The 25,524-nt window shown below is 35.2% G+C and overlaps 1 protein-coding gene and 1 long non-coding RNA gene across 15 annotated transcripts in view; one reads left to right on the top strand and one right to left on the bottom strand.

Moving 5' to 3' along the window:
* Positions 1-25,524, top strand: part of LOC115215626 (tyrosine-protein phosphatase Lar) — a 535,158-nt gene that overhangs the window by 318,326 nt on the left and 191,308 nt on the right. For 9 of the 10 annotated variants that reach the window (XM_036505764.1, XM_036505770.1, XM_036505766.1 and 6 more), the window contains 2 exons: positions 17,425-17,601; positions 23,443-23,553. In XM_036505764.1, the coding sequence (XP_036361657.1) occupies positions 17,425-17,601; positions 23,443-23,553 (288 nt within the window). Of the gene's footprint in view, positions 1-273; positions 281-17,424; positions 17,602-23,442; positions 23,554-25,524 lie in introns of those variants that run through there. The other variant, XM_036505772.1, reaches the window with a different exon arrangement.
* Positions 1-25,524, bottom strand: part of LOC118764770 — a 226,687-nt gene that overhangs the window by 170,658 nt on the left and 30,505 nt on the right. For all 5 annotated transcript variants that reach the window (XR_005000570.1, XR_005000569.1, XR_005000568.1 and 2 more), the window contains exon 2: positions 21,546-21,652. This is a non-coding gene — a long non-coding RNA (uncharacterized LOC118764770). The remainder of the gene's footprint in view (positions 1-21,545; positions 21,653-25,524) is intronic.

Consider the following 25,524-nt stretch of genomic DNA (forward strand, 5'->3'; position numbering starts at 1 on the left):
GTAAGTGTGCATATGCATATATGTGTATAAATGTATAGTCCCACCCATGGCAGCATGGAGGGCAGACATTAATGATGATATTCATATATGTGGGTGTATATATATGTTTGCATATATATATATGCACAGTCATACATATGTATACATATTTGAATATATATTTGTATGATACACATTTTATGTTACTCCATTTGTTGTGACCTGAATTGAATACCAGTGGGGTCATAGTGTAACCCTCTTTCCTCTCAGCTGTTGTATCTCAGATGTGTTTGAAAAATAGGTGTGGGGCCAAGATTATGTACCTTCTGGTTTTTGATTATGTTGGCACCTAAAAGAACTTGTGAAAATTTGGTACATCCTACCAATTATACTTGCCTGCACTTGTTTTCACTTTCATATCTATATATATATATATATATATATATATATATATATATATATATACATATGTACATTTCATGTAAATTCACTTTTTCACCCCTATTTATTGGCATAAACCTCTTCATGTTTCCTTATATTAATTCCATTTAATTATAAATGGTCATTTGTATCCTATGTAATTTAATTAAATATGAAATTTGTATGGAATTGAAATAATTTATTTGATTTAAATGAAAAAAAAGAATGAAAAAAATTTGAAGTTTTGATGAAGATGTTTTAATATTGTGCATTATTAAATCTCAGAATGAGATTGAAACAGTAATCGCTCGATAATGTAAAGTATAGAAGCCATCTTAATATGGCTAACCACATAGGGGAGGGGTTGTTACTGTAGCTGGGGCTGTATAGCTACAGTAACACCCCCTCCCCTATGTGGTTAGCCATATTAAGTTGGCTTCTATACTTTACATTTTAATATTGTATTATTCTTAAATATGATTGATGATAAATTGTGTTATTTAATTCAAAAATGAAAAAGGAATAACCTGTAAAATAGGAATGATTTCTTGAATAGCTTGCAACTACCAAGTTGTATCAGCAGAATCCCAATTGCAAATCTACAAAAGCTACTAGGGTTAGAAACAGTTAATGACAAAATAAATATAAATCCCAACTTTACAAGTAGGAATTTTCCTTTTTAAATCATATCTTTATATATAAAAGAGAGGTTGTGTGCTGTCTGTCTCCTACGATTTAGATTCCTAACTACTCCCACATTTTGCGGTGCAGTTTAACCAAAACCGGGTATCTTATAGTCGTGATTCATATCGAGGCCTTCTGGGTATTAGCGCGCGTCTACGATGAGTCTACGATTTAAAAAAAAATTTACCATCAATTTTTCCCATTTTTAATGCATTTTTGGCATATATAAGGGAAGTAACTCTCTAAAAATTTATTAAATCTCAGAACGTAAAAAGCTACAGTAACCCCATCCTTTGTGGTTAGCCATATTGAGATGGCTATTATACTTTACATCTCTAAAAATGCTTATATAGTTATTTCCCTTACAAACCCGAGCAACGCCGGGCAATACTGCTAGTATTATATATAAATCTCAAGGTAGGTGCATGACTGTGTTGTTCAGAAGTCCACACTGCAAACCTGTGGTTCGTAATACAGTTTCATTGCAGCGCCCATTGCCTTGCAAACGGAATTTGTCTGGAAACTATAGAAGCTAGTTGGAGGTGTATGCATGTCTATATTTATGGTTGTATTAAATGTATTTGATGGTGAAAACTAGTGTTGCATGCTTCTTACCATTTATAGTATCATGGTCTTTTGATCGATAGTGACATGAAATATTACAAGACTAAATCGTATACTTGGGTTAATATGAATAACATTGCTATTGATATTTTGAGGATGATGATCATGCGTGTGTGTATGTGTATATACTTGCTGGCATATGCTTGGTTCCAGGTTAAGTCCCACTAAAAGACACTTTGGTCTGTTACTATTGTCTCAGGATGACCTTGTAAGTGGATTTGGTAGACGGAAACTGAAAGAAAGGCGGTGAGCTGGCAGAATCGTTAGCACGCCGGGCAAAATGCTTAGCAGTATTTCGTCTGCCGCAACATTCTGAGTTCAAATTCCACCGAGGTCGACTTTCCTTTCATCCTTTCGGGGTCGATTAAATAAGTACCAGTCATGCACTGGGGTTGATATAATCGACTTGATCTGTCTGTCTGTCCTTGTTTGTCCCCTCTGTGTTTAGCCCCTTGTAGGTTGTAAAGAAATAGGAACTGAAAGAAGCCGCCTGCCTAAGAAAGTAAAACATGCCTATGACATCCCTCCCCATAATTTCCTTTCAAAAGCTTGCGAATAGATCTACTTACCCACTCTCTCCAATTACAGTCCACTTCACTATATATATATCTTGTAACTTGAGTGTATGGCTCTTGCCGATTGTCTGTTACATCTTCAGCATCTTTCTCTCATCTCTTTACTTTCCTTCTGAGGAAGCCATGTTTCTCTTTTAATGCTAGACCTAATTCTGTCCCTCAATACTGCTCCTCTCAGTTGAGGGGGTCTTGTCCTGCAAGTTGCTTGGGGACCGCACTAATACTGGTGCCACATAAAAAAGCACCCTGTACACTCTGTAAATTGGTTGGCATTAGGAAGGGCATCCAACTGTAGAAACCATGCCAAAACAAACAGCAGAGCTTGGTGTAATCATCTGACTTGCCTCTTCCTGCCAAACCATCCTACCACCTGTGCCAGCATGGAAAACAGTTAAATGATGATATGTGTGTGTGTGTGTCTGTGTTTATCCCCCACAATTGCTTGATAAGCTGTGTAGTTATGTTTACATTGTGATTCAGCAAAAAGACCTGATAGAATGTGTGCGAAGTTGAAGAAAATGTAGTACTGGGGTTGATTCGGTTGGTTTGTAATGTGTAAGGAAGAATAGTGCAGCAGTATGGACATATGTAGGTGAGGACAGCCACACAAAAAGTGCTGATCACTTCATATGGATGGAGTTTGCAGAAGAAGGAGATCCCAGAAGACATGAGATGATGTCATGAAGGCTGATCTCTGAGACCTTGAACCACTTGAAGGAGCTGATAAAAGACCAAAATGACTGGTGATATTCAGTTCTTCATAAGACCTGCCCATGTTGGTGAAACTGATATATAAACAACTAGCAGTATCGCCCGGCGTTGCTCGGGTTTGTAAGGGAAATAACTATATAAGCAATTTTAGAGACGTAAAGTATAATAGCCATCTCAGTATGGTTAACCACAAAGGGGGGGGGGGTACTGTAGCTTTTTACGTTCTGAGTTTTAATAATAAATTTTTAGAGAGTTACTTCCCTTATATATGCCAAAAATGCATTAAAAATGGGAAAAATTGATGGTAAATTTTTTTTTAAATCGTAGACGCGCGCTAATATCCAGAAGGGCTCGATATGAATCACGACTATAAGATACCCGCTTTTGGTTAAACTGCACCGCAAAATGTGGGAGTAGTTAGGAATCTAAATTGTAGGAGACAGACAGCACACAACCTCACTTTTATATATAAAGATATAAAGATTAAACTTGTTGTCTAATTCCTTCCTCAGAATATCACTATCACTCAATATCTCTCACTGCAGCATTCTGTTATTGTAATTATATGAGAACAGGACACTTTACTTACTGTTCTGCTACCACTTACAATTCTCAATTCATGGAAACATTTCATCGTTAATACTGTCCTCTCCACCAACATTTTACATTGATTACTCTCCTGAGTCACAAAATTATCTTTACTTTCCTACACTGTAGATCTTTCACTCTCTACCATCTTACACTCTTACAACCTACCCAAACACACATTATCTGACTATCTATCTTTCTCTCTGAAAGACTCTCTCTCATTCTTCCTCTGTTAGTCATCTCTTTTCAGCTTCCTTGCCTCAGCTCATGTGTCATTGGCTACACCCCAACCTCATGTCTGCCATTCACTATATTCACCTCTCAACCCTCCTCAGTTGCTATAGCTGTCACCCTGTGTATTATCCCCTCAACCCTTGCTTATTTTATAAACCATGTGACTCATTTCCCATGTCTAATCTCTCACTCACCCATATACTCTTGTAGCTTTGACCTACCCACAAACCCTGCTTTCATGTGGCCCCTCAATTCTGCTCACTTAATATTTTGAGGGTCCTCTCTCACACTTCAAAGACACCATTTTATCTCTTTCCAGTTCCACTCTGGTAGCTACTCTATAGCTACACACTTATTCTTGCCCCTCCTCTTATACTTTACCCTTTATCTGGAGTGAAGCCATGTATGTGATGATAGTAGTCCCAGATGTGTGATCATGTGTAGAACCAACCAGGCCTGCCATTGCTTTCCATTGCTGGTTGGGCCTGTACCAGCCTATCTGCATCCTTCAGGGTTGTGGAATATGACTAATAATATTTTATCATATAATATATACATGTGTGAAATATGCCAGGTAGTCATTTACTATAGGTATAAAATGTGGCTTTGTGAAGTATTGGTGGTGATAGGTATGTCATCTTTATATATAAAAGTGAAGTTGTGTGTCTGTCTCCTACGATTTAGATTCCTAACTACTCCCACATTTTGCGGTGCAGTTTAACCAAAACCGGGTATCTTATAGTCATGATTCATATCGAGCCCTTCTGGGTATTAGTGCGCGTCTACGATGAGTTTACGATTTTAAAAAAAGTTTACCATCAATTTTTCCCATTTTTAATGCATTTTTGGCATATATAAGGGAAGTAACTCTCTAAAAATGTATTATTAAATCTCAGAACGTAAAAAGCTACAGTAACACCCCCCTTTGTGGTTAGCCATATTGAGATGGCTATTATACTTTACATCTCTAAAAATGCTTATATAGTTATTTCCCTTACAAACCCGAGCAACGCTGGGCGATACTGCTCGTGACTAATATTTTATCATATAATATATACATGTGTGAAATATGCCAGGTAGTCATTTACTATAGGTGTAAAATGTGACTTTGTGAAGTATTGGTGGTGATAGGTATGTCATATATTATAATTGTAAAGCAGCAATGGTAATGTGTTATATACATTAACCCTTTAGCATTTAAACCAGCCATATCCAGCCCAAATATCCTACATGCTTTTTTGTTCAAACTGACCAGATCCAGCCTCTCACACCTACCCAACAATGTCATTCTAAAGATAGGCAATCACATCATCAAGATCTTGAATCTATGAGATGTTCATGTTTAATTTAAAACAATGTAAATTAATAAGCATTAGTTTGGCAGAATGCTAAACGGTTGAGATGAAAGGGTGGTGAGCTGGCAGAAACGTTAGCACGCCGGGCGAAATGCGTAGCCGTATTTCGTCTGCCATTACGTTATGAGTTCAAATTCTGCCGAGGTCGACTTTGCCTTTCATCCTTTCGGGGTCGATAAATTAAGTACCAGTTAAGCACTGGGGCCGATGTAATCTACTTAATCTGTTTGCCTGTCTTTGTTTGTCTTCTCTGTGTTTAGCCCCTTGTGGGTAGTAAAAAAATAGGTATTTCGTCTGCCGCTATGTTTTGAGTTCAAATTCCGCCGAGGTCGACTTTGCCTTTCATCCTTTCGGGGTCGATAAATTAAGTACCAGTTAAGCACTGGGGTCGATGTAATCAACTTAATCCATTTGTCTGTCCTTGTTTGTCTTCTCTGTGTTTAGCCCCTTGTGGGTAGTAAAGAAATAGGTTGAGATGAAAGGTAGCTATTGGTACTTGTCATAGTTTTGTTGTGAAATTCAGTTGGTGGTAGATAATTCGTACAGCATTGACACTAAATTTATTAGTTGTTGGTGATTTGTATGTATTGTCTCTGGTTGTAGCTGTATTTTTCTACAATGCTGTGAAATGTAGCTATGATTACATGAATCATATGATAAAGGTGTTAATTATTGCTGGTGGTATGGTACAAGTGTAAAATATAGCTGGTGGAATACATTTTATATGTATTGTAGTTATTGAACATATTCTATACTTAACATGTTGATGTGGTGGTTATCATGATGTAATGTTATGTAACAGGCTAACCTAGAAGAATGGGAAATGAAAATATAGTAATATACTGATGGAGTGAAGTTAGACATATGGAATCATGGCAAGAAATAGAAGTAGGGAAGGGATTCAGATGAATAAAGAACTAAAATCAAGAGTAAATGGCCAGAAACAATTTTTGTGGCCCATTTAAAATGTAGAGATGAGGGTATTGTGTGTTAACTCCTTTCCTACTGTCATAAATAAAATTACTATTGACTATTGTACCACAAATTTTGGTTAGAACATCTAGGTATGGAAAAATAGTTATTATTAGCATTACAAAACTGATAATTATTATTTGGCAGGATTATTAATAACTTCAGACAAAATGGTTTTTGGTATTTCTTCCTGTTTTTTACATTCTGAATTCAAATCTTTTCAAGGTCAACTTTGATGTTTAATCTTTTTAGATTGATAAGATAAAGTAATGCTTCTTCTGCCAAATTTCTAGCCTTGTGCCTATGTAAGAAATTGTTATTACTATTACTAAGCTACTCTCTTTTACTCTTTTACTTGTTTCAGTCATTTGACTGCGGCCATGCTGGAGCACTGCCTTTAGTCGAGCAACTCGACCCCGGGACTTATTCTTTTGTAAGCCCAGTACTTATTCTATCGGTCTCTTTTGCCGAACCGCTAAGTAACGGGGACATAAACACACCAGCATCGGTTGTCAAGGGATGTTGGGGAGACAAACACAGACACACAAACACACACACACATATATACATATATATATATACGACGGGCTTCTTTCAGTTTCCGTCTACCAAATCCATTCACAAGGCATTGGTCGGCCCGGGGCCATAGCAGAAGACACTTGCCCAAGATGCCACGCAGTGGGACTGAACCCGGAACCATGTGGTTGGTTAGCAAGCAACTTACCACACAGCCACTCCTGTGCCTAGTGTACCTTTTTTTCTTGCAAAATGGGTTTGTTCCACTTAAAATTGGTGGCTGTGTTGGGACTATACTTTCATATGATATTTGGTTCTTACTCCTCTACATTTTGAAGTGGTACGAAACCGTTACTTCTATTGATTCTGTCACATCAACTTTGCAGAGTTGATGTGGCAAAATACCAGGCATATAGTGTTGTGGATTGATGTATCTTCAGTTTATAAAAAAAAACAAAAATCCTCATCATTTCTGTTTGTTGCTACATTCTAAATTCAAATTCTGCCAAGGTTGACTTTTGCTTTTCATCCTTTTAGAGTTGATAAAATAAGTACCAGTTGAACACTGGGGTTGATATAATCTACATAACCCCTTTCCCAAAATCATCGCCCTTGTGCCAAAATTTGAAACCATTATCATATTTCAAAAATTTTAATCTTTCTCTAGAATTATATTATAGAAAATTTAATTTACTTCGAATGTATTATCACTTCAATCACTGTCTTCAAATATAAATTAAAATAGGGGTATTTTTTTTTTATTGTTTTCTCCCATAAATTAATTGTTTTGTCTTCCCTTTTTTGTTTTCTGCATTATCAGAAAATCCTTCATCAAGCATAGTTAGCTGAAATGTTTAACAAAATTTGTAAAATAAGTTATGTTTGTTCACTGAGGAAAAGGCAGGTTTGAGCTGAAAAATGCTGTTCAAGGCACTGCCCGAAACGTCAGAGCCTGCATCTTTTAAACAACACACAAACTTCTGTTATTTTATAAATTTTATCAACTGTATTTTGCTAAATGCCCATACTAGCTTCCTCTAATTCTACTTTTTATTTTTTATTTTTTTTATTTATCTTTGCAATTTTTCTTTCCTCTAATGTGTAATAGTTGTTAAGTGGTAAACATCGGCTTTTTAATTAATATTCTAAAAGTGAGCTTGGCCTCTGTTAAGAGCCTAACCTTCGTATCAAAGTTAGCTGTTTTTAATAAACTCATTCATATAACAACCAGCAGATTGAAACCCTGTTTATTTTATATTCTTTCTGTTTTGTTGAACAAAATGATAGAATATTGTATTGTTTTTTAAAAACATTCATTAATCTGTATTCCATTACTCTTCAACAATGTTACTGCTTCAATTGCCTTACTTCAAGAACTTGTCAAACTGAGATAACAAACACTAAACAACTTTCCAATTAAAATCTTATGCAGGCAATTTTCAAAACCTGTTTATTGCCAAAATAAATATTTTACAATGAAGCTGTGTATTATTAAGGATATTTATATATTATTATTATTATTATTATTATTATTATTATCACTATTATCATTATTATCATTATTGTTATTGTTATTATTATTATTATTATTATTATTATTATTATTATTGTTATTATTATTATTATTATTTTAATTTGTTTTGTTCATTTTTTTTTTTTTTACTTGAATCTTCATCTTTAGAATGTCATTTATTAAAGTTACATTTTGGGTTTTGCATATTAAGACTGTTCTAATATGAACGCAATTCGTTGCTGATCTAATAATTCCTAATTTAATTTAATCTTAAAATTCCTATTGGGAAAAATTGGGGTTGGGGAGGATTTTTTTAGTTTTGGCTTGTGTGTTTGTAATTCCTTACTTTGTACTGTCACCAAGTCTATATCTCTGAAGATTTTTACTATTCATAAGTTAGTTACAAATCTATATTTCAATTGTTCAGGATAAATATTAGTTTCCGTTAAGATTTATTCTCTCAGAAGTGACTTAACAACCTTGCTTTATTACTAATTGCATAGGTACAAGTTCTTACCTTACCTCAGCCTTGATGCTGTTTCTTCTTTTGTTAGCATCCTTTTTGTCTCGGGAGACAATAGAGTTGCACATAAAATAGTCTAGTCCGGCTTTTTCTTCTAAACTACACATTATTCAACCTCTTTCAGTTTGTCCATGAAACAGTACTTACTTCAGAACTTGAATTACTAGCTGTAAATTTATCTTTGTTTTACCTATTTAATTGTAAAATTCCTACCTAGTATGGAAGGCACAATTCTTGTGCAGTACTTAGTTATAGAATTGGGATACTACACATAATTTCTCTGTATCTTGTGTATCAGTTTCTGGTGAACATCATAAAGGTTCGAAATTGTTTACATATCTTTTTACATCTTTTCATGCTGCGTATAGTTTAGAGCATTTTACTCTTACATGTTATATGTGTATGTGTAAGCATGTATATGTACATACGTACATATATATATATATATATATATATGTCCTATACACATATCGTGGAGAGGTATTTAAATGTGTGTGGATGAATGTATTTAAATATGCGTATATATCATCTTCATCATCATCATCATCGTTTAACGTCCATTCTCCATGCTAGCATGGGTTGGATGGTTCGACCGGGGATCTGGGAAGCCAGAAGGCTGTACCAGGCTCCAGTCTTTTCTGGCAATGTTTCTACAGCTGGATGCCCTTCCTAACGCCAACCACTCCGTGAGTGTAGTGGGTGCTTTTTACGTGCCACCCGCACAGGTGCCAGGCGAGGCTGGCAACGGCCATGGTCGGATTGGTGCTTTTTACGTGCCACTGGCACGGAAGCCAGTCGAGGCAGCACTGGCTTCGGCCCAGCACTGGCTTTGGCCTATCTGTACATATATATGTATAAATAGGTATATATTTTGAAAGCATTTAATATAACCATTTCACATTAATTTCCTATTTTCTGTTGCACAGTAATCTGAAACCAATAGTAATTAAATGCTTTCTTATTACTTGGTTTGACTTCATTATTATACAGTGTGAAGAAATTGAAAGGCAGTTTCTGGTAGGATACAAAGTAAATTAGGAGATAAATGAGATCTGTGGTAGAAAGTCAGGATGCTCAAACTCTGGGTGTATCAGAGCAAAGATTAGGACCATACTGGTTGAGAAGATCGATATTGATAGACTGAGTATATAGGAGATTTATACCATAATGTGAGTGTAATGTTGTTTAGTTTTCCTGACTCTAAGGAGGGTCCAAAGATCCTGTCATCATCAAAATGGTGAGGAAAAACAAATCTGCCGGGCCAGATAGAATTGTCATTGAGATGATAAAAGCATTAGAAGAATATAGAATTAGAAAACTGACAAATGTAATAAATAAGATCTATGATAAGGGAAAATTTCCAGAAGATCCGAGTAAATCCATTTTTATTGCACTCCAAAGAAATGAGAAGTGGGGAGTGTGAACAACATCACATGATTAGTCTCATAAGTCATGTTACAAAGATCATTCTGAGGATGTTACTCTTGCAGAGAAGGAGAAGAGTCTTAGGACAGGAAGCAGAAACATCACAACCATAATTTCTATGCTTTTGATGTGAAGAAAAAGAAGTTGGGGAGTCTCTTGGTGGACCTTTGTTGATTGCTTTTCAGAAATGCACCTGGTTTCCTTCCACGGTCAATCTCATAATATATTCAAATGCCATATAAGGCACACATCATTAAGCTACCACCATGGTGGATCTAATTTCTTATTATTCAGGGAGATAAAAATTGATAGGAGGGTAGAATAGAGGTTTGGACCAGCTTTTTCTTTGTGTTCTTTCTCATTACATAAGTAGTATGGTATAGTGAAAAGGAAATGTGGTGAGTGATATATAGGCAGGATTTGGATGAAATAGACAATAGGGGCTGAAGGTGAATACTTGGGTATAAAATAGGGAAAGACCTGAGTATAGATATTAATTATACATCTCAGGATCCACCATTACTTCATCATTATCAATACATTTGTCATGCAGTCCAGGTGGTTATGTCTTCTCCAGTATTGCAATCTCCACTACTTTGTCATCTGCCTACCTCAAAATCTCCTTTCTTCAGGTTCTGTCAGCCCTTAACACTTCTTTATACAGCTGTTGTCATCCATATTACATCACATGTGCAGTCTTCTCTCTTGCACACTACATCTGATTTTTTAGCTCCATTTGTATTTTGTCATTCATTCACAGTAATGTCATACAACCAACAACACATGCTCACTTTATTTATTTCTGGTCTTCAGCAATCCTCTATACTCATAACCCACATCTCACTGACGTACAACATCACACTTCATATATAAAGATATCACTCACTCTACTCTTTATTCTAAAAGATATGTTATTTGTCACATGCAGAAGTAATAGCACTCTGAACTTGTTTCAACCCCTTCCAATTCTAGCTATTATTTGCCACTATATTTTCAGGACACCCACCCTGTTGTTAATTAGGCCATGTACATAAAACTATGCTATCGACTACTTCTAAGGAGCCTTCTGGGCATTTTAAGAGAATTATTTATGCATGTACTCTAAGTGTTTTTTGCTCAACTCCTGCCATATAGAAATTATACCTTTTCTTTTAGCTTGGCTGTATCTCTCTTGACCTTGTCTGTAGTTTACATAGGGTACACTTATGATATTTTTACCTAAGTCCTCTGCTGTCTTCTTCACTAGTTTTTATTCGGTGGCACATTAAAAGCACCATCCGTCCGTGGCCGTTTGCCAGCTCCGTCTGGCACGTGTGCGGGTGGCACGTAAAAAGCACCATCCATCCGTGGCCGTTTGCCAGCTCCGTCTGGCACCTGTGCGGGTGGCACGTAAAAAGCACCCACTACACTCACGGAGTGGTTGGCGTTAGGAAGGGCATCCAGCCGTAGATACACTGCCAGATCAGACTGGGCCTGATGCAGCCTTCTGGCTACACAGACCCCAGTTGAACCGTCCAACCCATGCTATCATGGAAAGTGGACGCTAAATGATGATGATCTCTTGGTAATTTTTTTTTATGTCATCATCCATACCATTGCATATCCATACCAACATGTTTGTGTCTCATGCACACTGCATCAGATTATTCTCAACTCATCTGCTTCGTTGTTCATGCACACTAATGTTAGATACTCATCTGACCAAGCTTGTTTTTATTTCTCTCCCACTTTTGAAAAACCCTCTGCATTCTGTACCTACATGTTACTGACATGCAGTGTTACATGATAGGGAATCTTTTTGTTAGATGATGTAATGGTTCACCGAGTTTTATCCAGCTTGGTCTTATTTTGGCCACTGTACTTTGAAAACATGCTCCTTGAGTTGGGTACTCAGGTAGCTAAATTTTCTAGCAACATCTATGGCACTTTTCAAGTATTGGGAAGGGTAGACTTCACTAATACTCTATCAATTACGTGCATTGTGACATATAAAATGCATTTTCATTGTCAGCCTTCCTATATAATCCTTGTACATCTTGTGCATGCACACACCTCTTCAAGAACATTATATGGAACTTCTGCCTTTTTTCTTCTGTATATTATGCATGGCTATTTCCCTGGTGGTCCTGTCCTACCCTCATACCTCTTAATTCTAGGTTATGCTTCTTCTAAAATTTCTTGTATCATCATCATCATCATTGTTTAACGTCCGCTTTCCATGCTAGCATGGGTTGGATGGTTCAACTGGGGGTCTGGGAAGCCCGAAGGCTGCACCAGGCCAGTCAGATCTGGCAGCGTTTCTAAAGCTGGATGCCCTTCCTAACGCCAACCACTCCGTGAGTGTAGTGGGTGCTTTTTATGTGCCACCCGCACAGGTGCCAGACAGAGCTGGCAAACGGCCACGGACGGATGGTGTTTGTTGCGTGCCACCAGCACGGAGGCCAGTCGATGCAGTACTGGCTACGGCCGCGTTCGGATGGTTTTCTTATCTCTCACAATATCCCTGATGAGTACTAGACCACCAGTATATAGAAGTTCCCATGGACAGCTTGTTTTAAAATCTTCAGTTTCAATAATAAATAGAAGAGAACTGAGCTTGGATGAATTCCTACCTGCACACAACATTCCTTACCGAACCCATTGTCAGTTCTCACATGGCTGACTGCTTCTCAGTACATATTGTGCAATGCTGTCATAAGCGAGTATTTCCAGTGAATACTTCGAGACCATTAGGCTACAGTTTGTGGTATCCTTGTCAAATACCTTCTCCTTATTAACAGATTTTTGGAGAAATGTATTCTGAACTATATAATTCTCTTGTAGTTGTCTCACTAGGTAGAAAAACATCAGTAGCCCCTCAAGCTGCATCTAATCTAAGCTGATTGTCTTCCGAATCTGGTGTGCTATGTAATTTTCTGTTATTTTTATAACTTGGTCTACCAGTTTGATAGACCAAGGTTCTTTCTAGAGCATCACCTTTGCTTTTATAGTAGCTGATAATACAGCTGTCAGATAATGGGTATATCATCTACCTGTATTACATGATTGACTAATTAGCTTGTGTACTACTTCTCTACATCTTTCACAAAATTTATCATATGTGTATCTACATAAGCACGTTCATTCGGTTGTTTTGTTTCTTTTATAAACAAAAATATGAATGAGAAATATTGAAATAAATTAAAATTTTAGAAAGCCTTTCGATGTGATAATCTATTGTACAGTAATGTAAATACATTCCTTCTGCAGTCTTGAAGTGTAAAAGAGAAAGAATGAATTTACTTAATTATATAGTTCAAGCTAAAGGCTTTCTCATATTTAAATGAGAGAAACAGAAGTGTGTGTGTGTGTGTGTGCGCCTACATATACGTATGTATGTATATATATATGTGTGTATTTTGTACTCATTTTAAGCTTTATGTTTTCCTGGGTTTAACCCTTTTGTTACTGTATTTCTGTTAAGACTATCTGTGTTTCTTTCAATTAATTTTAAATATAACAAAGAATTTAGTAAAATAACTTCGTTATCATTAAGCTAGTGTTAGGAACATAAATTGTGACTAAGGTTTGGTGGAAGATTTTAATTCAATACTTATGAAAACAAAACATTTGTACTACAGAGCCAGAACCGGTTTCAGCCGGGTTGGTAACAAAAGGGTTAAAGGTGTTATGCATTCTTTTGAGGAACAATCAGTAGATGCAAATTATTCATCCTTTTCCATCTCAGGCGTTAATTTTGGAGATGCTGGATAGCAACAAAGCATTTATAAAAAAATCGAGATAGAACATACAAACATTGTATCAATTTCCATAAGTACACCTATTCAATTCAATATAAAATATTCGTTATAATGAGCGAAGGGGAAATAACCCACTGCTTGTATCTAAGAGTTACTGACCTTCGAAGAAGTTTTGTATTTTTCTTGTCCCATGACAATTTTTTTTACATCCAGTTTTTCTGGATATGTTTAGTTGAAAGCTATTGAAGACCTTGTTTATTTTTCTTTCCTGTTGTATCGTCCTTGTTTGTAATATTGTTTGCTTCTACTCGTTTGCTACTGCTTCACGTGTAAACTCAGTTCATAAAATGTCCCACTTTCCCTATCTCCCTTCATCCTTAAAAACTTCTTTTTTGTTATTACATTGATGGTGATGGAATTTGTAGAAGTATGTGCTGTGCAATGTAACAGTTTTTATTCATAATTTTCCCTTGTACAGTCATTCACTGACTCAGCTTCTTTCTCTCTCTTGCCTCTCTCTGTTCTTCTCTTCCTATAAAACAATCGCTACTGTGTTACCCAGAAAAAACAGTTCATTTCTGTTTGCTTTGTGTTTTGCTCCTTTGCTCTGTCTCTCCTATATCTACAGCCTGCTCCTTAGATTAACCTCCTGCATGCGCTTGTCTAATTTGAGATATTCAAGCCATTTAAGATTTCTTTTTTGTTTGGTTTGTAGTCAAAACTCTTTCTCTTGTTTTGTGCTTTTGTTCTGTGATACCTTCGTAAGGCTCCTACTGTTACTATGAAACATTGCTAAACACTTTGTAAGGCTCCTACTGTTACTATTTAACACTGCTAAACACATTGTGGTCGCTTCTCAAATAGTCAAGACTATATAGTATATTTAGTGGAGGGCTGATTAAGGATTTGTTTATACTCTGGTGCTGGTGCCACATAAAAAGCATCTAGTACACTCTGTAAAGTGGTTGGCATTAGGAAGGGCATCCAGCTGTAGAAACTAAGCCAAAACAAACTATGGAATCTGGTATGGCTCCTGGCCTTGCCTGTTCCAGCCAAGCTGTCCAACCCATGTCAGCAACTAAAATGAACATTAAGTGATGGTGATCACACATACACACACACCACGTGTGTGTATATATATATATATATGTGTGTGTATATGTAAATAAATTAATATATATAATGTTCCCATCTTTGTCTTTGAAAAGTTTATTTGTTTGTATTTGTTTGTTGCTGCTCCCTATTTAGCTTCTAAGGCTCAGGTGGTGTTTGCCCAAGGTATCATGTTTGCAAAGCAAGTGTCTTTACCACCCAGATATGCCTGAAAGCTTGCCATTGGAACTTTCTAGTTTGACTGTGTGGAACCTCCTGAGGTTTGGAAATTGTCTCTTCTATAAGATTTTCAGTCTAGACCATTTTGTTTATAATCAAAATGGTTTGGGGGTCAAGGGAATAATGATTTATTCTGAAATCTATGACATAGATGTAATGGCATCAAATGAAATTTGGTTTGGGTATCTTAGCATCAATAGTTATTCCTTTGAGATTTTTTAATGGTGTTATCTTTTAGAAACCAGAAATAGCTTATCTTCATAACCACACATAATCATCTTGTTATTGCTTTTACATATTCATTCCAGTTCATTTTGTGAGCACAGAATGAAAAGGTGAATTACTGAATACTGTAAAATATATGAAAGTATGGAATGGTGATGGGCTTTTTTTCTGTCTTTTATTTGTGCTGCACTTTAATTAGAACCTTCATTGATCATCTTCAGATACACATATTTTCTTCTATATTATTACTGAAGCTAGAACTCGTATGTATATCTGATATCTGTTGTTGATAATGATGATAGCATTCAGGGTTATCCAAGAGTGTCTGCATTTCATTTACAAGAAACCTTTTACCTCTGTTTTCTACTCTTCTTTTATAATGCTGCTCCTAGATGAAATATGTCCCCATTCAGGCCCTTAGTGGCACACACTGTTCACACAAAGCATAGTTATGTTTCTAATTTTAGGAGTAAAATTATCAAAATATTTTGTAAAAAAAAATATTTTGGGGACTAAACCATTGAACTGGCTGTCACTTCTCATGTTTCTGATGTTTCACTCAATCTCAACTATATAGATTTTCTTAATGAAATAGGTATGTATGTTGTTTATGTTAGCCCCTGACGTTCTGAATTCAAATTTTGCCACAGTCACCTTGGCCTTTCAACTGTTTGTATTTCCAAATCACTAAAGCTTTGTATCCTAAATAAAAACTCATTGTAGAAAAAAGATAGTTTTAGTTGGAGGAAACAACTGTGTGATATTACGGACAACTTCTCTGCTTGAAATTTGCTTTCGATGTTATCCCTCCACCTTCCACAGTAATTTACCCTTGACGCGAGTTCAGCTTTGTAAGTTACCTTTAATCGTTCACTACAGAGTTGCGCCGAAGAGTTATTTCCCCTTTCAGATTTAATGGTTTTTTTTTATAAGCATTCTCAACCCTCCCAAGCTTCCTTGTAGGTATTTCAATTTTCTGACCTATCTGACTCGGTCTGGCGGAAAGTGTTGCATGTAGTTGTAAAGTTGAAATTGATATCAAAAGATATAGACTAGACATATGAAGTAACAAGAATGATTATCTAGTAGTAAATATGTCATCTGTATCTCATTTACAAAAATTAACAATACTGACATAATTAAACATGTACCTGGCTGTGTGTATTTGTGTCGTAAGTGCTTTTTATCCCATCATTTGCATTTATCATTTTCGTATTATTCATTAAGTTTTAACTTAAAAGCTTCAAGTGATATCATTTTAAGCATTTCTCAGATAGTTACTATTAAAATCCTAAGGAACTTGTTCACTACATACAAACTATTTTGCAGTTATATTTAACGCAAATATCTTTCCAACCCCTGTTTTCCAGTTTTTAATTGCAACTCTATGGTAATCACAAATTAACGTTCTTTGTCTTTATTGCCTTTCATCAATCACTGGGAAGAGAGAAATATGTGCTTGTATGTGGTTGTATATATGTATGTGGTGCTAATTTCTTCTTTTGTCTCTAACCAGTCATCATTGAATAGACCTAAAGGGAAAGGTGTTCCACCTATGACCAATCTATTTTGTTTGCAGGCAGTAAAACTTACTTCTCTCTATAAAACAGTAGGGTGTAATTTGTGGGAGCTTTGACTTCTATTTACAGCAGATCAGCCAACCATATTGATACACCTTTATTCTCTTGCTTCTAATTTGTTTCAACTTACTGGTGAAGTGAGCTATTGATATATTGTCTTTAGAAATATTTCATTATGGAGATTCAGTCAATTGCTTCTCTGATAAACTTGTAGAAACGCTTATTCCAAAGTTATCAATTTCAGTTGTTTTTATGTTTCACATGTGTCAATTCAGGAAAATGGTCTGCATCAAGTTTATGATAAAATCAATGTATTTTATCATATCTCCATTGTTTTGGATTTGAAATGTCTCCATTATTTTAATCTGAAAGTGTGAGAATTATTGCCTAATATTTAATGTTCTGTTTTCTTTTTCTTTTCATTCCAGGAATGCCTGAAGGCTACCCTAGAATTACTGACCACCCATCATTAAAGGCTGTGGAGAAAGATAGGAATACTATCTTACAATGCCATGCAAAAGGGGAGCCAAAGCCTTCAATAATTTGGTTAAGAGATTTCATCCCAGTTGACCTCAGCAATCCACGTTTAACTTTACTTGAAGGGGGTGAGTGCAGTTATTGTTCCCTCATCCTATATTTAGTATTTGTTGTTGTTTTAATGAAGTTTAAAAAAATGGAAAAACTTAAATGATTTTTATACTTATCTGAGATTCTATCACATTATTGAAGTAAAAGCATATAGGAAATTTAAAATTTTCAATGTATCGAAATCTTTAACTCCACTTGAAATGTGTGTGTGCGTGATTGTATGTATGTATGTGTGTGAGTGTGTAGTGCGTGAGTGTATTCTCTGATAAACCTTTTTGCACTTGGTGATAAGATAAATCCCTTGTTTGTGTTGCTTGTATTATTGCCTTGCTTTTCAAACTTATATAAGTTGACTTTTGTTAAATCGACAGATTTTAGATATCTAAAACTTTAGACACCCTCACTTTTTCCTTACCAATTATGAAATAATTAATGCTTTTTCTTTTTTTTTTTTCTCTCTTTTTTTTTGCACATTTTATTCAATTGTTTCAACATCAAAATTCATAATTTTCTTTGTTATAAATTGCTTGCAGTATGGTCACATTACATATTAAATTCATGTTTTTTTTTAAAATCTATATTTCTGTGAATTTGCACCCAAAACTGTTTATTTCTCACAACTTCTTAGAATTTACAATCTAATTGTAATTAGATTGAATTACATTGATTTAAATTTTAATTATTTTGTTAAGTCTAGTTCATTTCATTTTCATTAAATTATATAAATAACATAGGAAATAAAGCAAGAACAAAATCTTCTCCCATCTAATTTAGATCTTGACTTATATTGTAACATATAGGATAATATATCCTATAATTATGCAAATATGTATATTTTTATATTATTTTCGTTTTATTTTTATTGTTGACAACAATACCTATATCTCTAAAATAAGAAAGTTAGTCATGTAAATTTGTTACTTTTTTAACAATAAAGTGATGATTAAGTTCTGACAAATTATTGTTAATAATTTAGTTATCTAAGGTGACGATATGTCAGAATCGGTAGCATGCTGGGCAAAATGGTTAGCTGCATTTCGTCCATCTTTATGTTCTGTGTTCAAGTTCCACTGAAGTGAACTTTGCTTTTTTTCCTTTCCGAGCCAATAAAATAAGTAGCAGTTGAGAGCTGGGGTCGGTACTTAAAAATTTGAGTAAAAGGATATAAAGATGATAAAAAGTAAAATAAAGATAATAAAAAGTAAAATAAAGATATTAAAAAGTAAAATAGGCGCAGGAGTGGCTGTGTGGTAAGTAGCTTGCTAACCAACCACATGGTTCCGGGTTCAGTCCCACTGTGTGACATCTTGGGCAAGTGTCTTCTACTATAGCCCTGGGCTGACCAATGCCTTGTGAGTGGATTTGGTAGACGGAAACTGAAAGAAGCCTGTCGTATATATATATATATATACATATATATATATGTATGTGTGTGTTTGTGTGTCTGTGTTTGTCCCCCTAGCATTGCTTGACAACCGATGCTGGTGTGTTTACGTCCCTGTCACTTAGTGGTTCGGCAAAAGAGACCGATAGAATAAGTACTGGGCTTACAAAAGAATAAGACCCGGGGTCGAGTTGCTCGACTAAAGGCAGTGCTCCAGCATGGCTGCAGTCAAATGACTGAAACAAGTAAATGAAAGCAAAATAAACTTATTGCTTACATTGCTTCTTACAAAATCATATTTGCTTTGCTCCCCTGCAACATCATGATGGAGTCATAGAGACTTTATTATCTTATACAAGTCTTGGGCATTAGTACACCTGGTCGTACCTAGTGCTCTCTAGTTATGATTGTAGTCTATTCTTTCAGAAAATAAAAATAAAAAAGAAGTTGAGAGCAAGAGGTAATGGACCCCAGTGCAGAGCTGCTACTTTATTTATTGACTCCAAAATGATGAAAGGAAATGTTAACTGTAGTAAGGTTTGAACTCAGATTATGAGGCGAGCTAGAATGATCACTGCAGAGTAATCTATTCAACACTCTTCTGATTGCCAAATGGCTACCTCAAAATTATATTTACTTAATTAATGTTGGAGACACTCTAAATTACACTATTTTATCCAAAATCTTCATGAATACTATTTAATTGAAAAACTCTTAAACTGAAACTGTAATTGGAAGCAGTCCGTCGGTTACGACGACGAGGGTTCCGGTTGATCCGAATCAACGGAACAGCCTGCTCGTGAAATTAACGTGTAAGTGGCTGAGCACTCCACAGACACGTGTACCCTTAACGTAGTTCTTGGGGATATTCAGCGTGACTCAGAGAGTGACAAGGCCGGCCCTTTGAAATACAGGTACAACAGAAACAGGAAGAAAGAGTGAGAGAAAGTTGTGGTGAAAGAGTACAGCAGGGATCACCACCATCCCCTGCCAGAGCCTCGTGGAGCTTTAGGTGTTTTCGCTCAATAAACACTCACAACGCCCGGTCTGGGAATCGAAACCGCGATCCTATGACCGCAAGTCCACTGCCCTAACCACTGGGCCATTGCGCCTCCAATGTGAAACTCCAATGTGAAGCATAGTAAGGAAAAAAGGGATTAACTTAATGTCACTAGATGTTTAGAATTAAATTTTAAAATGTTTAAATAATATAGTTGTAAGGCTGGTACCAGTAAGATATGATGTGTGAAAAGCAATCATAAATTTGCAAATGTTTTAAATTCTCAACTAGGGTTTTAAAATTATAGTAATAGATCGTTGTAATCATAGTTATAGAAGTGAAATGGTCAATAACATTGCTCACTTTTAACTAGGGGTCCATAATAATTCCATCTAGTGAAATTATATCTAAACTTGTGTCTACTTATTTTAGTAATTTAATATCTGTGCTATGTAATATCCATTTATAGCAAATAAAAATAATCACAATGACACTTCTGTGATGTTTGAAAAATTTCTTTTTAGGCTAGGAACATTGAAAGCTTTAAAAGCAGCTGTGTTATCATTGTGAAAGGTAGTTTGCTGCTTAAAACAGAGCATGGATAATTAGCTTTTAACCCTTTAACTGTGAAAATTACATTTCATTGTCATTTTAGTTATGATGTTAAATGTCTACCTAAAAAATGGAACTGATATTGTCTGCAAGTAATGTTGCCTTGATAAACTTGACATATCTCAACAATAAATGGTTTCAAACTCAACAAAATATAGATTTGCATATAAAACTGCTTCCCGCAGTTTAGGGCAATGAAATTTTGAGAGGATCTGATTTCTGCAGTAAAAGGGTTAATCACTCACATTATCCAATTTCCGATTAAAACCTCCAGCTTACCCTTAATTTTCATCACCACTTCATTAACATTTGATTGAAAACAAACAGTTTTTTTTAATCATTTTTGAAACGTCTTCTGTTATAATGAGCAAGCAAGTGCATGAATAGTGCGTATTTTTACTGACACTCTATTTTAATCTGCAAATTTATATGATGAGGAGTTAAGATAAATGAATAGGATTTGTTAAGATATATTGCGAGAACTATCAAAGTTTTGTCCCTTAGTAACAGGTGTTGTCTCCCCTTTTTTTATTTCTGGTGCGGTGGAGGATACACAGGGCAATAACTCCTCTTTGATATAATTGCTTGTGGCATTTCTCCAGAAATTGATTGAATTGAAAAACATTTTCAGTTTAGTAATAAGTAAAAAAAAAAATTCATAATAATAATAATGATAATTGGCCTGTTTATTAATTAGTATTTTAATATTTATTTAAATTTCCCACAGACTATATTTACTTAATGGTGGAATCCAGTAGGTGTCACATAGTAAATTTCACATGTATCCTCTACAACACACCCCTTTGCTATGTTATGAAATATTGACATTCCAAATTAGAATCTTACGAAACAGACTCTCTCTCTCTCTCTCTCTCTCTATATATATATATATATAATATATATATATATATATATATATATATATGAATAATTTCAATGTTATCAGATTTTATATATACACATACCTGATTCTCATCAGCTACTTACTGAAAATTTCCTGAAAAGTGTCTTTTATTATTACAACCGAGTTCTTGCTGTATTATCTCTGTGAAATGTAGTTCTTGTGTAAAAGCTAAAAAGGAAAAAAAAAAAGATTTTTCTGTTAGTTTTTTTTTTTAATAAAAATATTTAGTCTATTAAATAAACTCTTTAGATTTCACTGCAATCATATCACTCTCAACTAATTATTTATTAATTTTGTCTTTTAACTTTTAATGTTTTTATTTCTATCCTTATGTTGGTGCCTTTGCAGTGTTTTGTGTTTTTCTTTTATTGTTGTTTGGAAAAATGAAAACTGGCTCCTACATAGCAAAGAAATAGTAGTACACACACACACACACAAGGTTTTTTAATTCTTTTGCTGAGAAAGAGGGGCAGCGTCTGTAGTCATTGCAAACCCTATAGCACTGCCAAGGCCTGTATGTTTACTGTTAGTGTCTGTGAGGAATATGAGCTTAGAATATGCAGCTTTCTGCAGTTTTGTTGGTAATGCAACAGAACATATGCTTTTAAGTCACAGTAGTATCTATGTAGGAGAAGAAAGAATTGACCAAAGCGTTTTGAAGTAAGGACTGAAAAAAAGTAGTGAAGAAGAAATTTTGGGCATTGTGGTTGGCTGTATATATACAGCTTCCTAATTGAGTTAGCTGTATATATACAGCTTCCTAATTGAGAAGAGCTGGTAACAGGCACTCTTGTGTTGTAGTAATGGTAGAAAAGATATTAAGAAGAAGAAGAAGAAGCTTCATAACTTTGAAGTAGTGGTTGTTTCCTTTGGCTAGCTTTTGTCATCACACCCAAAGGCTATCCTGGAGTAATACCCTTCATATGAGGTGCAATTGCCTCTTGGTACTTTGACAAATCACCTTTCTGGGCGACATAGGAGATGTGGTCAGTAATGTTTTTGCAGCTGTGTAGTCCCAGATTACTATTATTAGAAATTGCTGAAGCTGAATTTGAGATTTTCCCCTCTCTCCAACTGTGTTGGACCCTGTGAAAAAAATGTAGTTGTGTTTATCACTAACTCTTGCATGTGTCGCTAACAATCGTTACTCAAGTTTTAAAACATTTTCATGATCTTTTTGTAGTTATTTTAAATAACATTTTATTATGATTGGTTGTTATTAATATCTTTAAATAATTGTTGAAATAAATTTATAAAGAAATGTGAATAATATATCTAATACTACAAATTGTTCCGTTATCAATATACTGGTAGGAAATACCATAAAGATACTATTGTCAGTGTTAAATAGTGGTAAATTCACTGGGTCCTGAATGGACAAATCAAATTGTATTATATTTATAAGCAGACATTGAAATAAAAGATTATATTTAATGTTGATCTTAATTTTCCTTATGTAAAATAAGAAACAAGAAAAGCTCTTATAGTTTACAAAATATCACAAAAAAGGGAAAAAAACTGTTACTTGTTAGATTTAAAACATTTCTTCTAATAATTATTTATATAGTTTCAGTTAATTTTAAAATTAGAAGTTTCTTGTGAAAATTGTATTTCATAGCATTTATGTTAGGGGTGTGGTTATTTCTATAATGTTGATTTTGATTGTTCTTTAATGGACACTCTATGAAGAATAGTATTCTGTAGTTATTTACTAAATCCTTCTCTTTAACCCCCAACTGTAACTGTTTTTGAAAAGGTCTACACAATCAAAGTCTAATTTGGTTGTTACTTTTCATAATAAAAGTTACCACTTTACAACTGAATTTTTTATCAATAACTGAAATCCTTCTTGTTGTAATTCAGGAATAAAATAACTTTTCATTCATTTATTAATTTTAAGAAAAAAATTTTCACTCAAATACAATTCATTTTAATGTTTTCATAATTTTTTAAAACAGGAGAACTACAAATAGAACGCAGCCAAGAATCTGACGTTGGCAAATATGAATGCGTTGCAGAAAATGAACATGGAGTTGATTATTCTTACGCGGCTAACTTATATGTTAAAGGTTTGTCATTATTTCATAGTAAAACTTGTGTTTATTTACTAACTGTTTATAAGATATTTATCACAATAAAGATAAACCACTAATATATTAGATTCATACCAATAAATGATGTGTTTGTATTTATTCTGAGGTGAGTAATAATTTTTATTTTCCCCTTTTTTTGTTTCTTTTGATTGTATTTCATAACATTAATACTTACAACCGAACTGGATCAATTTAGTGGTCCTCACAACAAATGACTGCTTTATGAAATAAACTGGTTTGCAGTAACGTTTTAGCTTTGTAATTATTTAGAATTGACTTCTTAAAGATGACTAATTATCTGTTTTAATTCTGTGTGTGTGTGTGTGTGTTTATGAGTGTGAGGGAGAAAGAGACTTGAAATAAACTAAGTCATTTGCATTATGACTTTGGCTTAATGATGGTCTTCTAAACCTTTAGTTATTTCTCTGTCTATTAAAATGTCTTAAAATATCTCATGGCACGAACACTAGGACTAAGGGGAGTTTTAAGGGTGTGTATCACCCGAATCTATGATTGTTCTCAATGTAGGATAGACTTTGCTGTTGATGCTGAACAAGAGACTATATCCGGTAGTATATGTTGGGAACTTCTTCATCATAATAGAGGATGAAGTCCACTCAATGACATTGGTGTCACTAACAAAGACAGACAGCATGAAATTAAGGACCTATCAAAGCTAATAGGGGACTGAGCTTTCTGATGTGACATTGGGAAGTGCCTCACCTTTGCAACCAACCTGCTGGTCCACAATTTGTCTTTGTTGAAAAGTAAAGCAACTCTTTACTCTGTCATTCTTGTTACCTTTTATGAGTATTAAAGTTAACTCACCATTTAGGGAGTTTAACTTTGACCATCAATCTACTTGTTTTTCTGGAAGTACATCTTATATAGTTACAGTGCTGTATACTTAAGTGAATATTGTTACTGATATAACTGAACATAGGCTCTTCGGCTGTGTGTGTGTGTGTGTGTGTGTGTGTGTGTGATTAAGATTGTGTGGCTTGGGGTTTGTTCTTACTGTGGTACTATGGGAACTTCTCTTATAGTTTCAAATTGACCACTTTGTGAGTGTAAATGATAGAAAGAAACACTGTACAGAATTTTATAGCCTCGCCTGGCCCCCGTGCCGGTGGCACGTAAAAAGCACCATTCGACCGTGGCCGTTTGCCAGCCCCGTTTGCCAGCCCCGTCTGGCACCTGTGCCGGTGGCACGTAAAAAGCACCCACTACACTCACGGAGTGGTTGGCGTTAGGAAGGGCATCCAGCCGTAGAAGCACTGCCAGATCAGACTGGAGCCTGGTGCAGCCTTCTGGCTTCCCAGACCCCAGTTGAACCGTCCAACCCATGCTAGCATGGAAAGCGGATGATGATGATGATGTGTGTGTGTGTGTGTGTGTGATGGTGAATTTAAAGAAAACCTTAGAAAATCCTGCTAGCAGCATACTCTCAAAAATGTCTGTCCATGAAAAAAGGCAATCAGAATTGTTCCAAGAGTGCTATTCATGTGAAAAGTGATACTCGAGCCAATCACGGGTGAAAATACTCCTGATCTCTGCTTCAAGAACAATATGGAGCTCCTCCATAATATGAAGTGATTCTCTCAAGCTATAACATAATGGAACGAGCAATGTATAGACCAAATGATAGCAAATATATTCTCATCCTTCAAGAAGCACACAAATTCTATCTTGCCTGAATTTCTACAAAGCCAACTGGAAACCAGGGAGAAAATTATTCTCACAGACAAAATGTGTGCAAACACATTGGACTTTGAATGATATCACTGGATTGTGGGATGCATGTGTTTCTGTGTCATTGCACTCTGTTAGATACACATACCAAATTCGTCTTTCACTGCCCTATAAAGATGACAGTTCTAATTCATAAGAGCATATGTGTGTGTGTGTGTCCAACCATGACAGCATGGAAGATAGACATTAAACGAC

The sequence above is a fragment of the Octopus sinensis genome, linkage group LG9 (assembly GCF_006345805.1).
Source record: "Octopus sinensis linkage group LG9, ASM634580v1, whole genome shotgun sequence".
In the NCBI taxonomy this organism is placed as follows: Eukaryota; Metazoa; Mollusca; class Cephalopoda; order Octopoda; family Octopodidae; genus Octopus; species Octopus sinensis.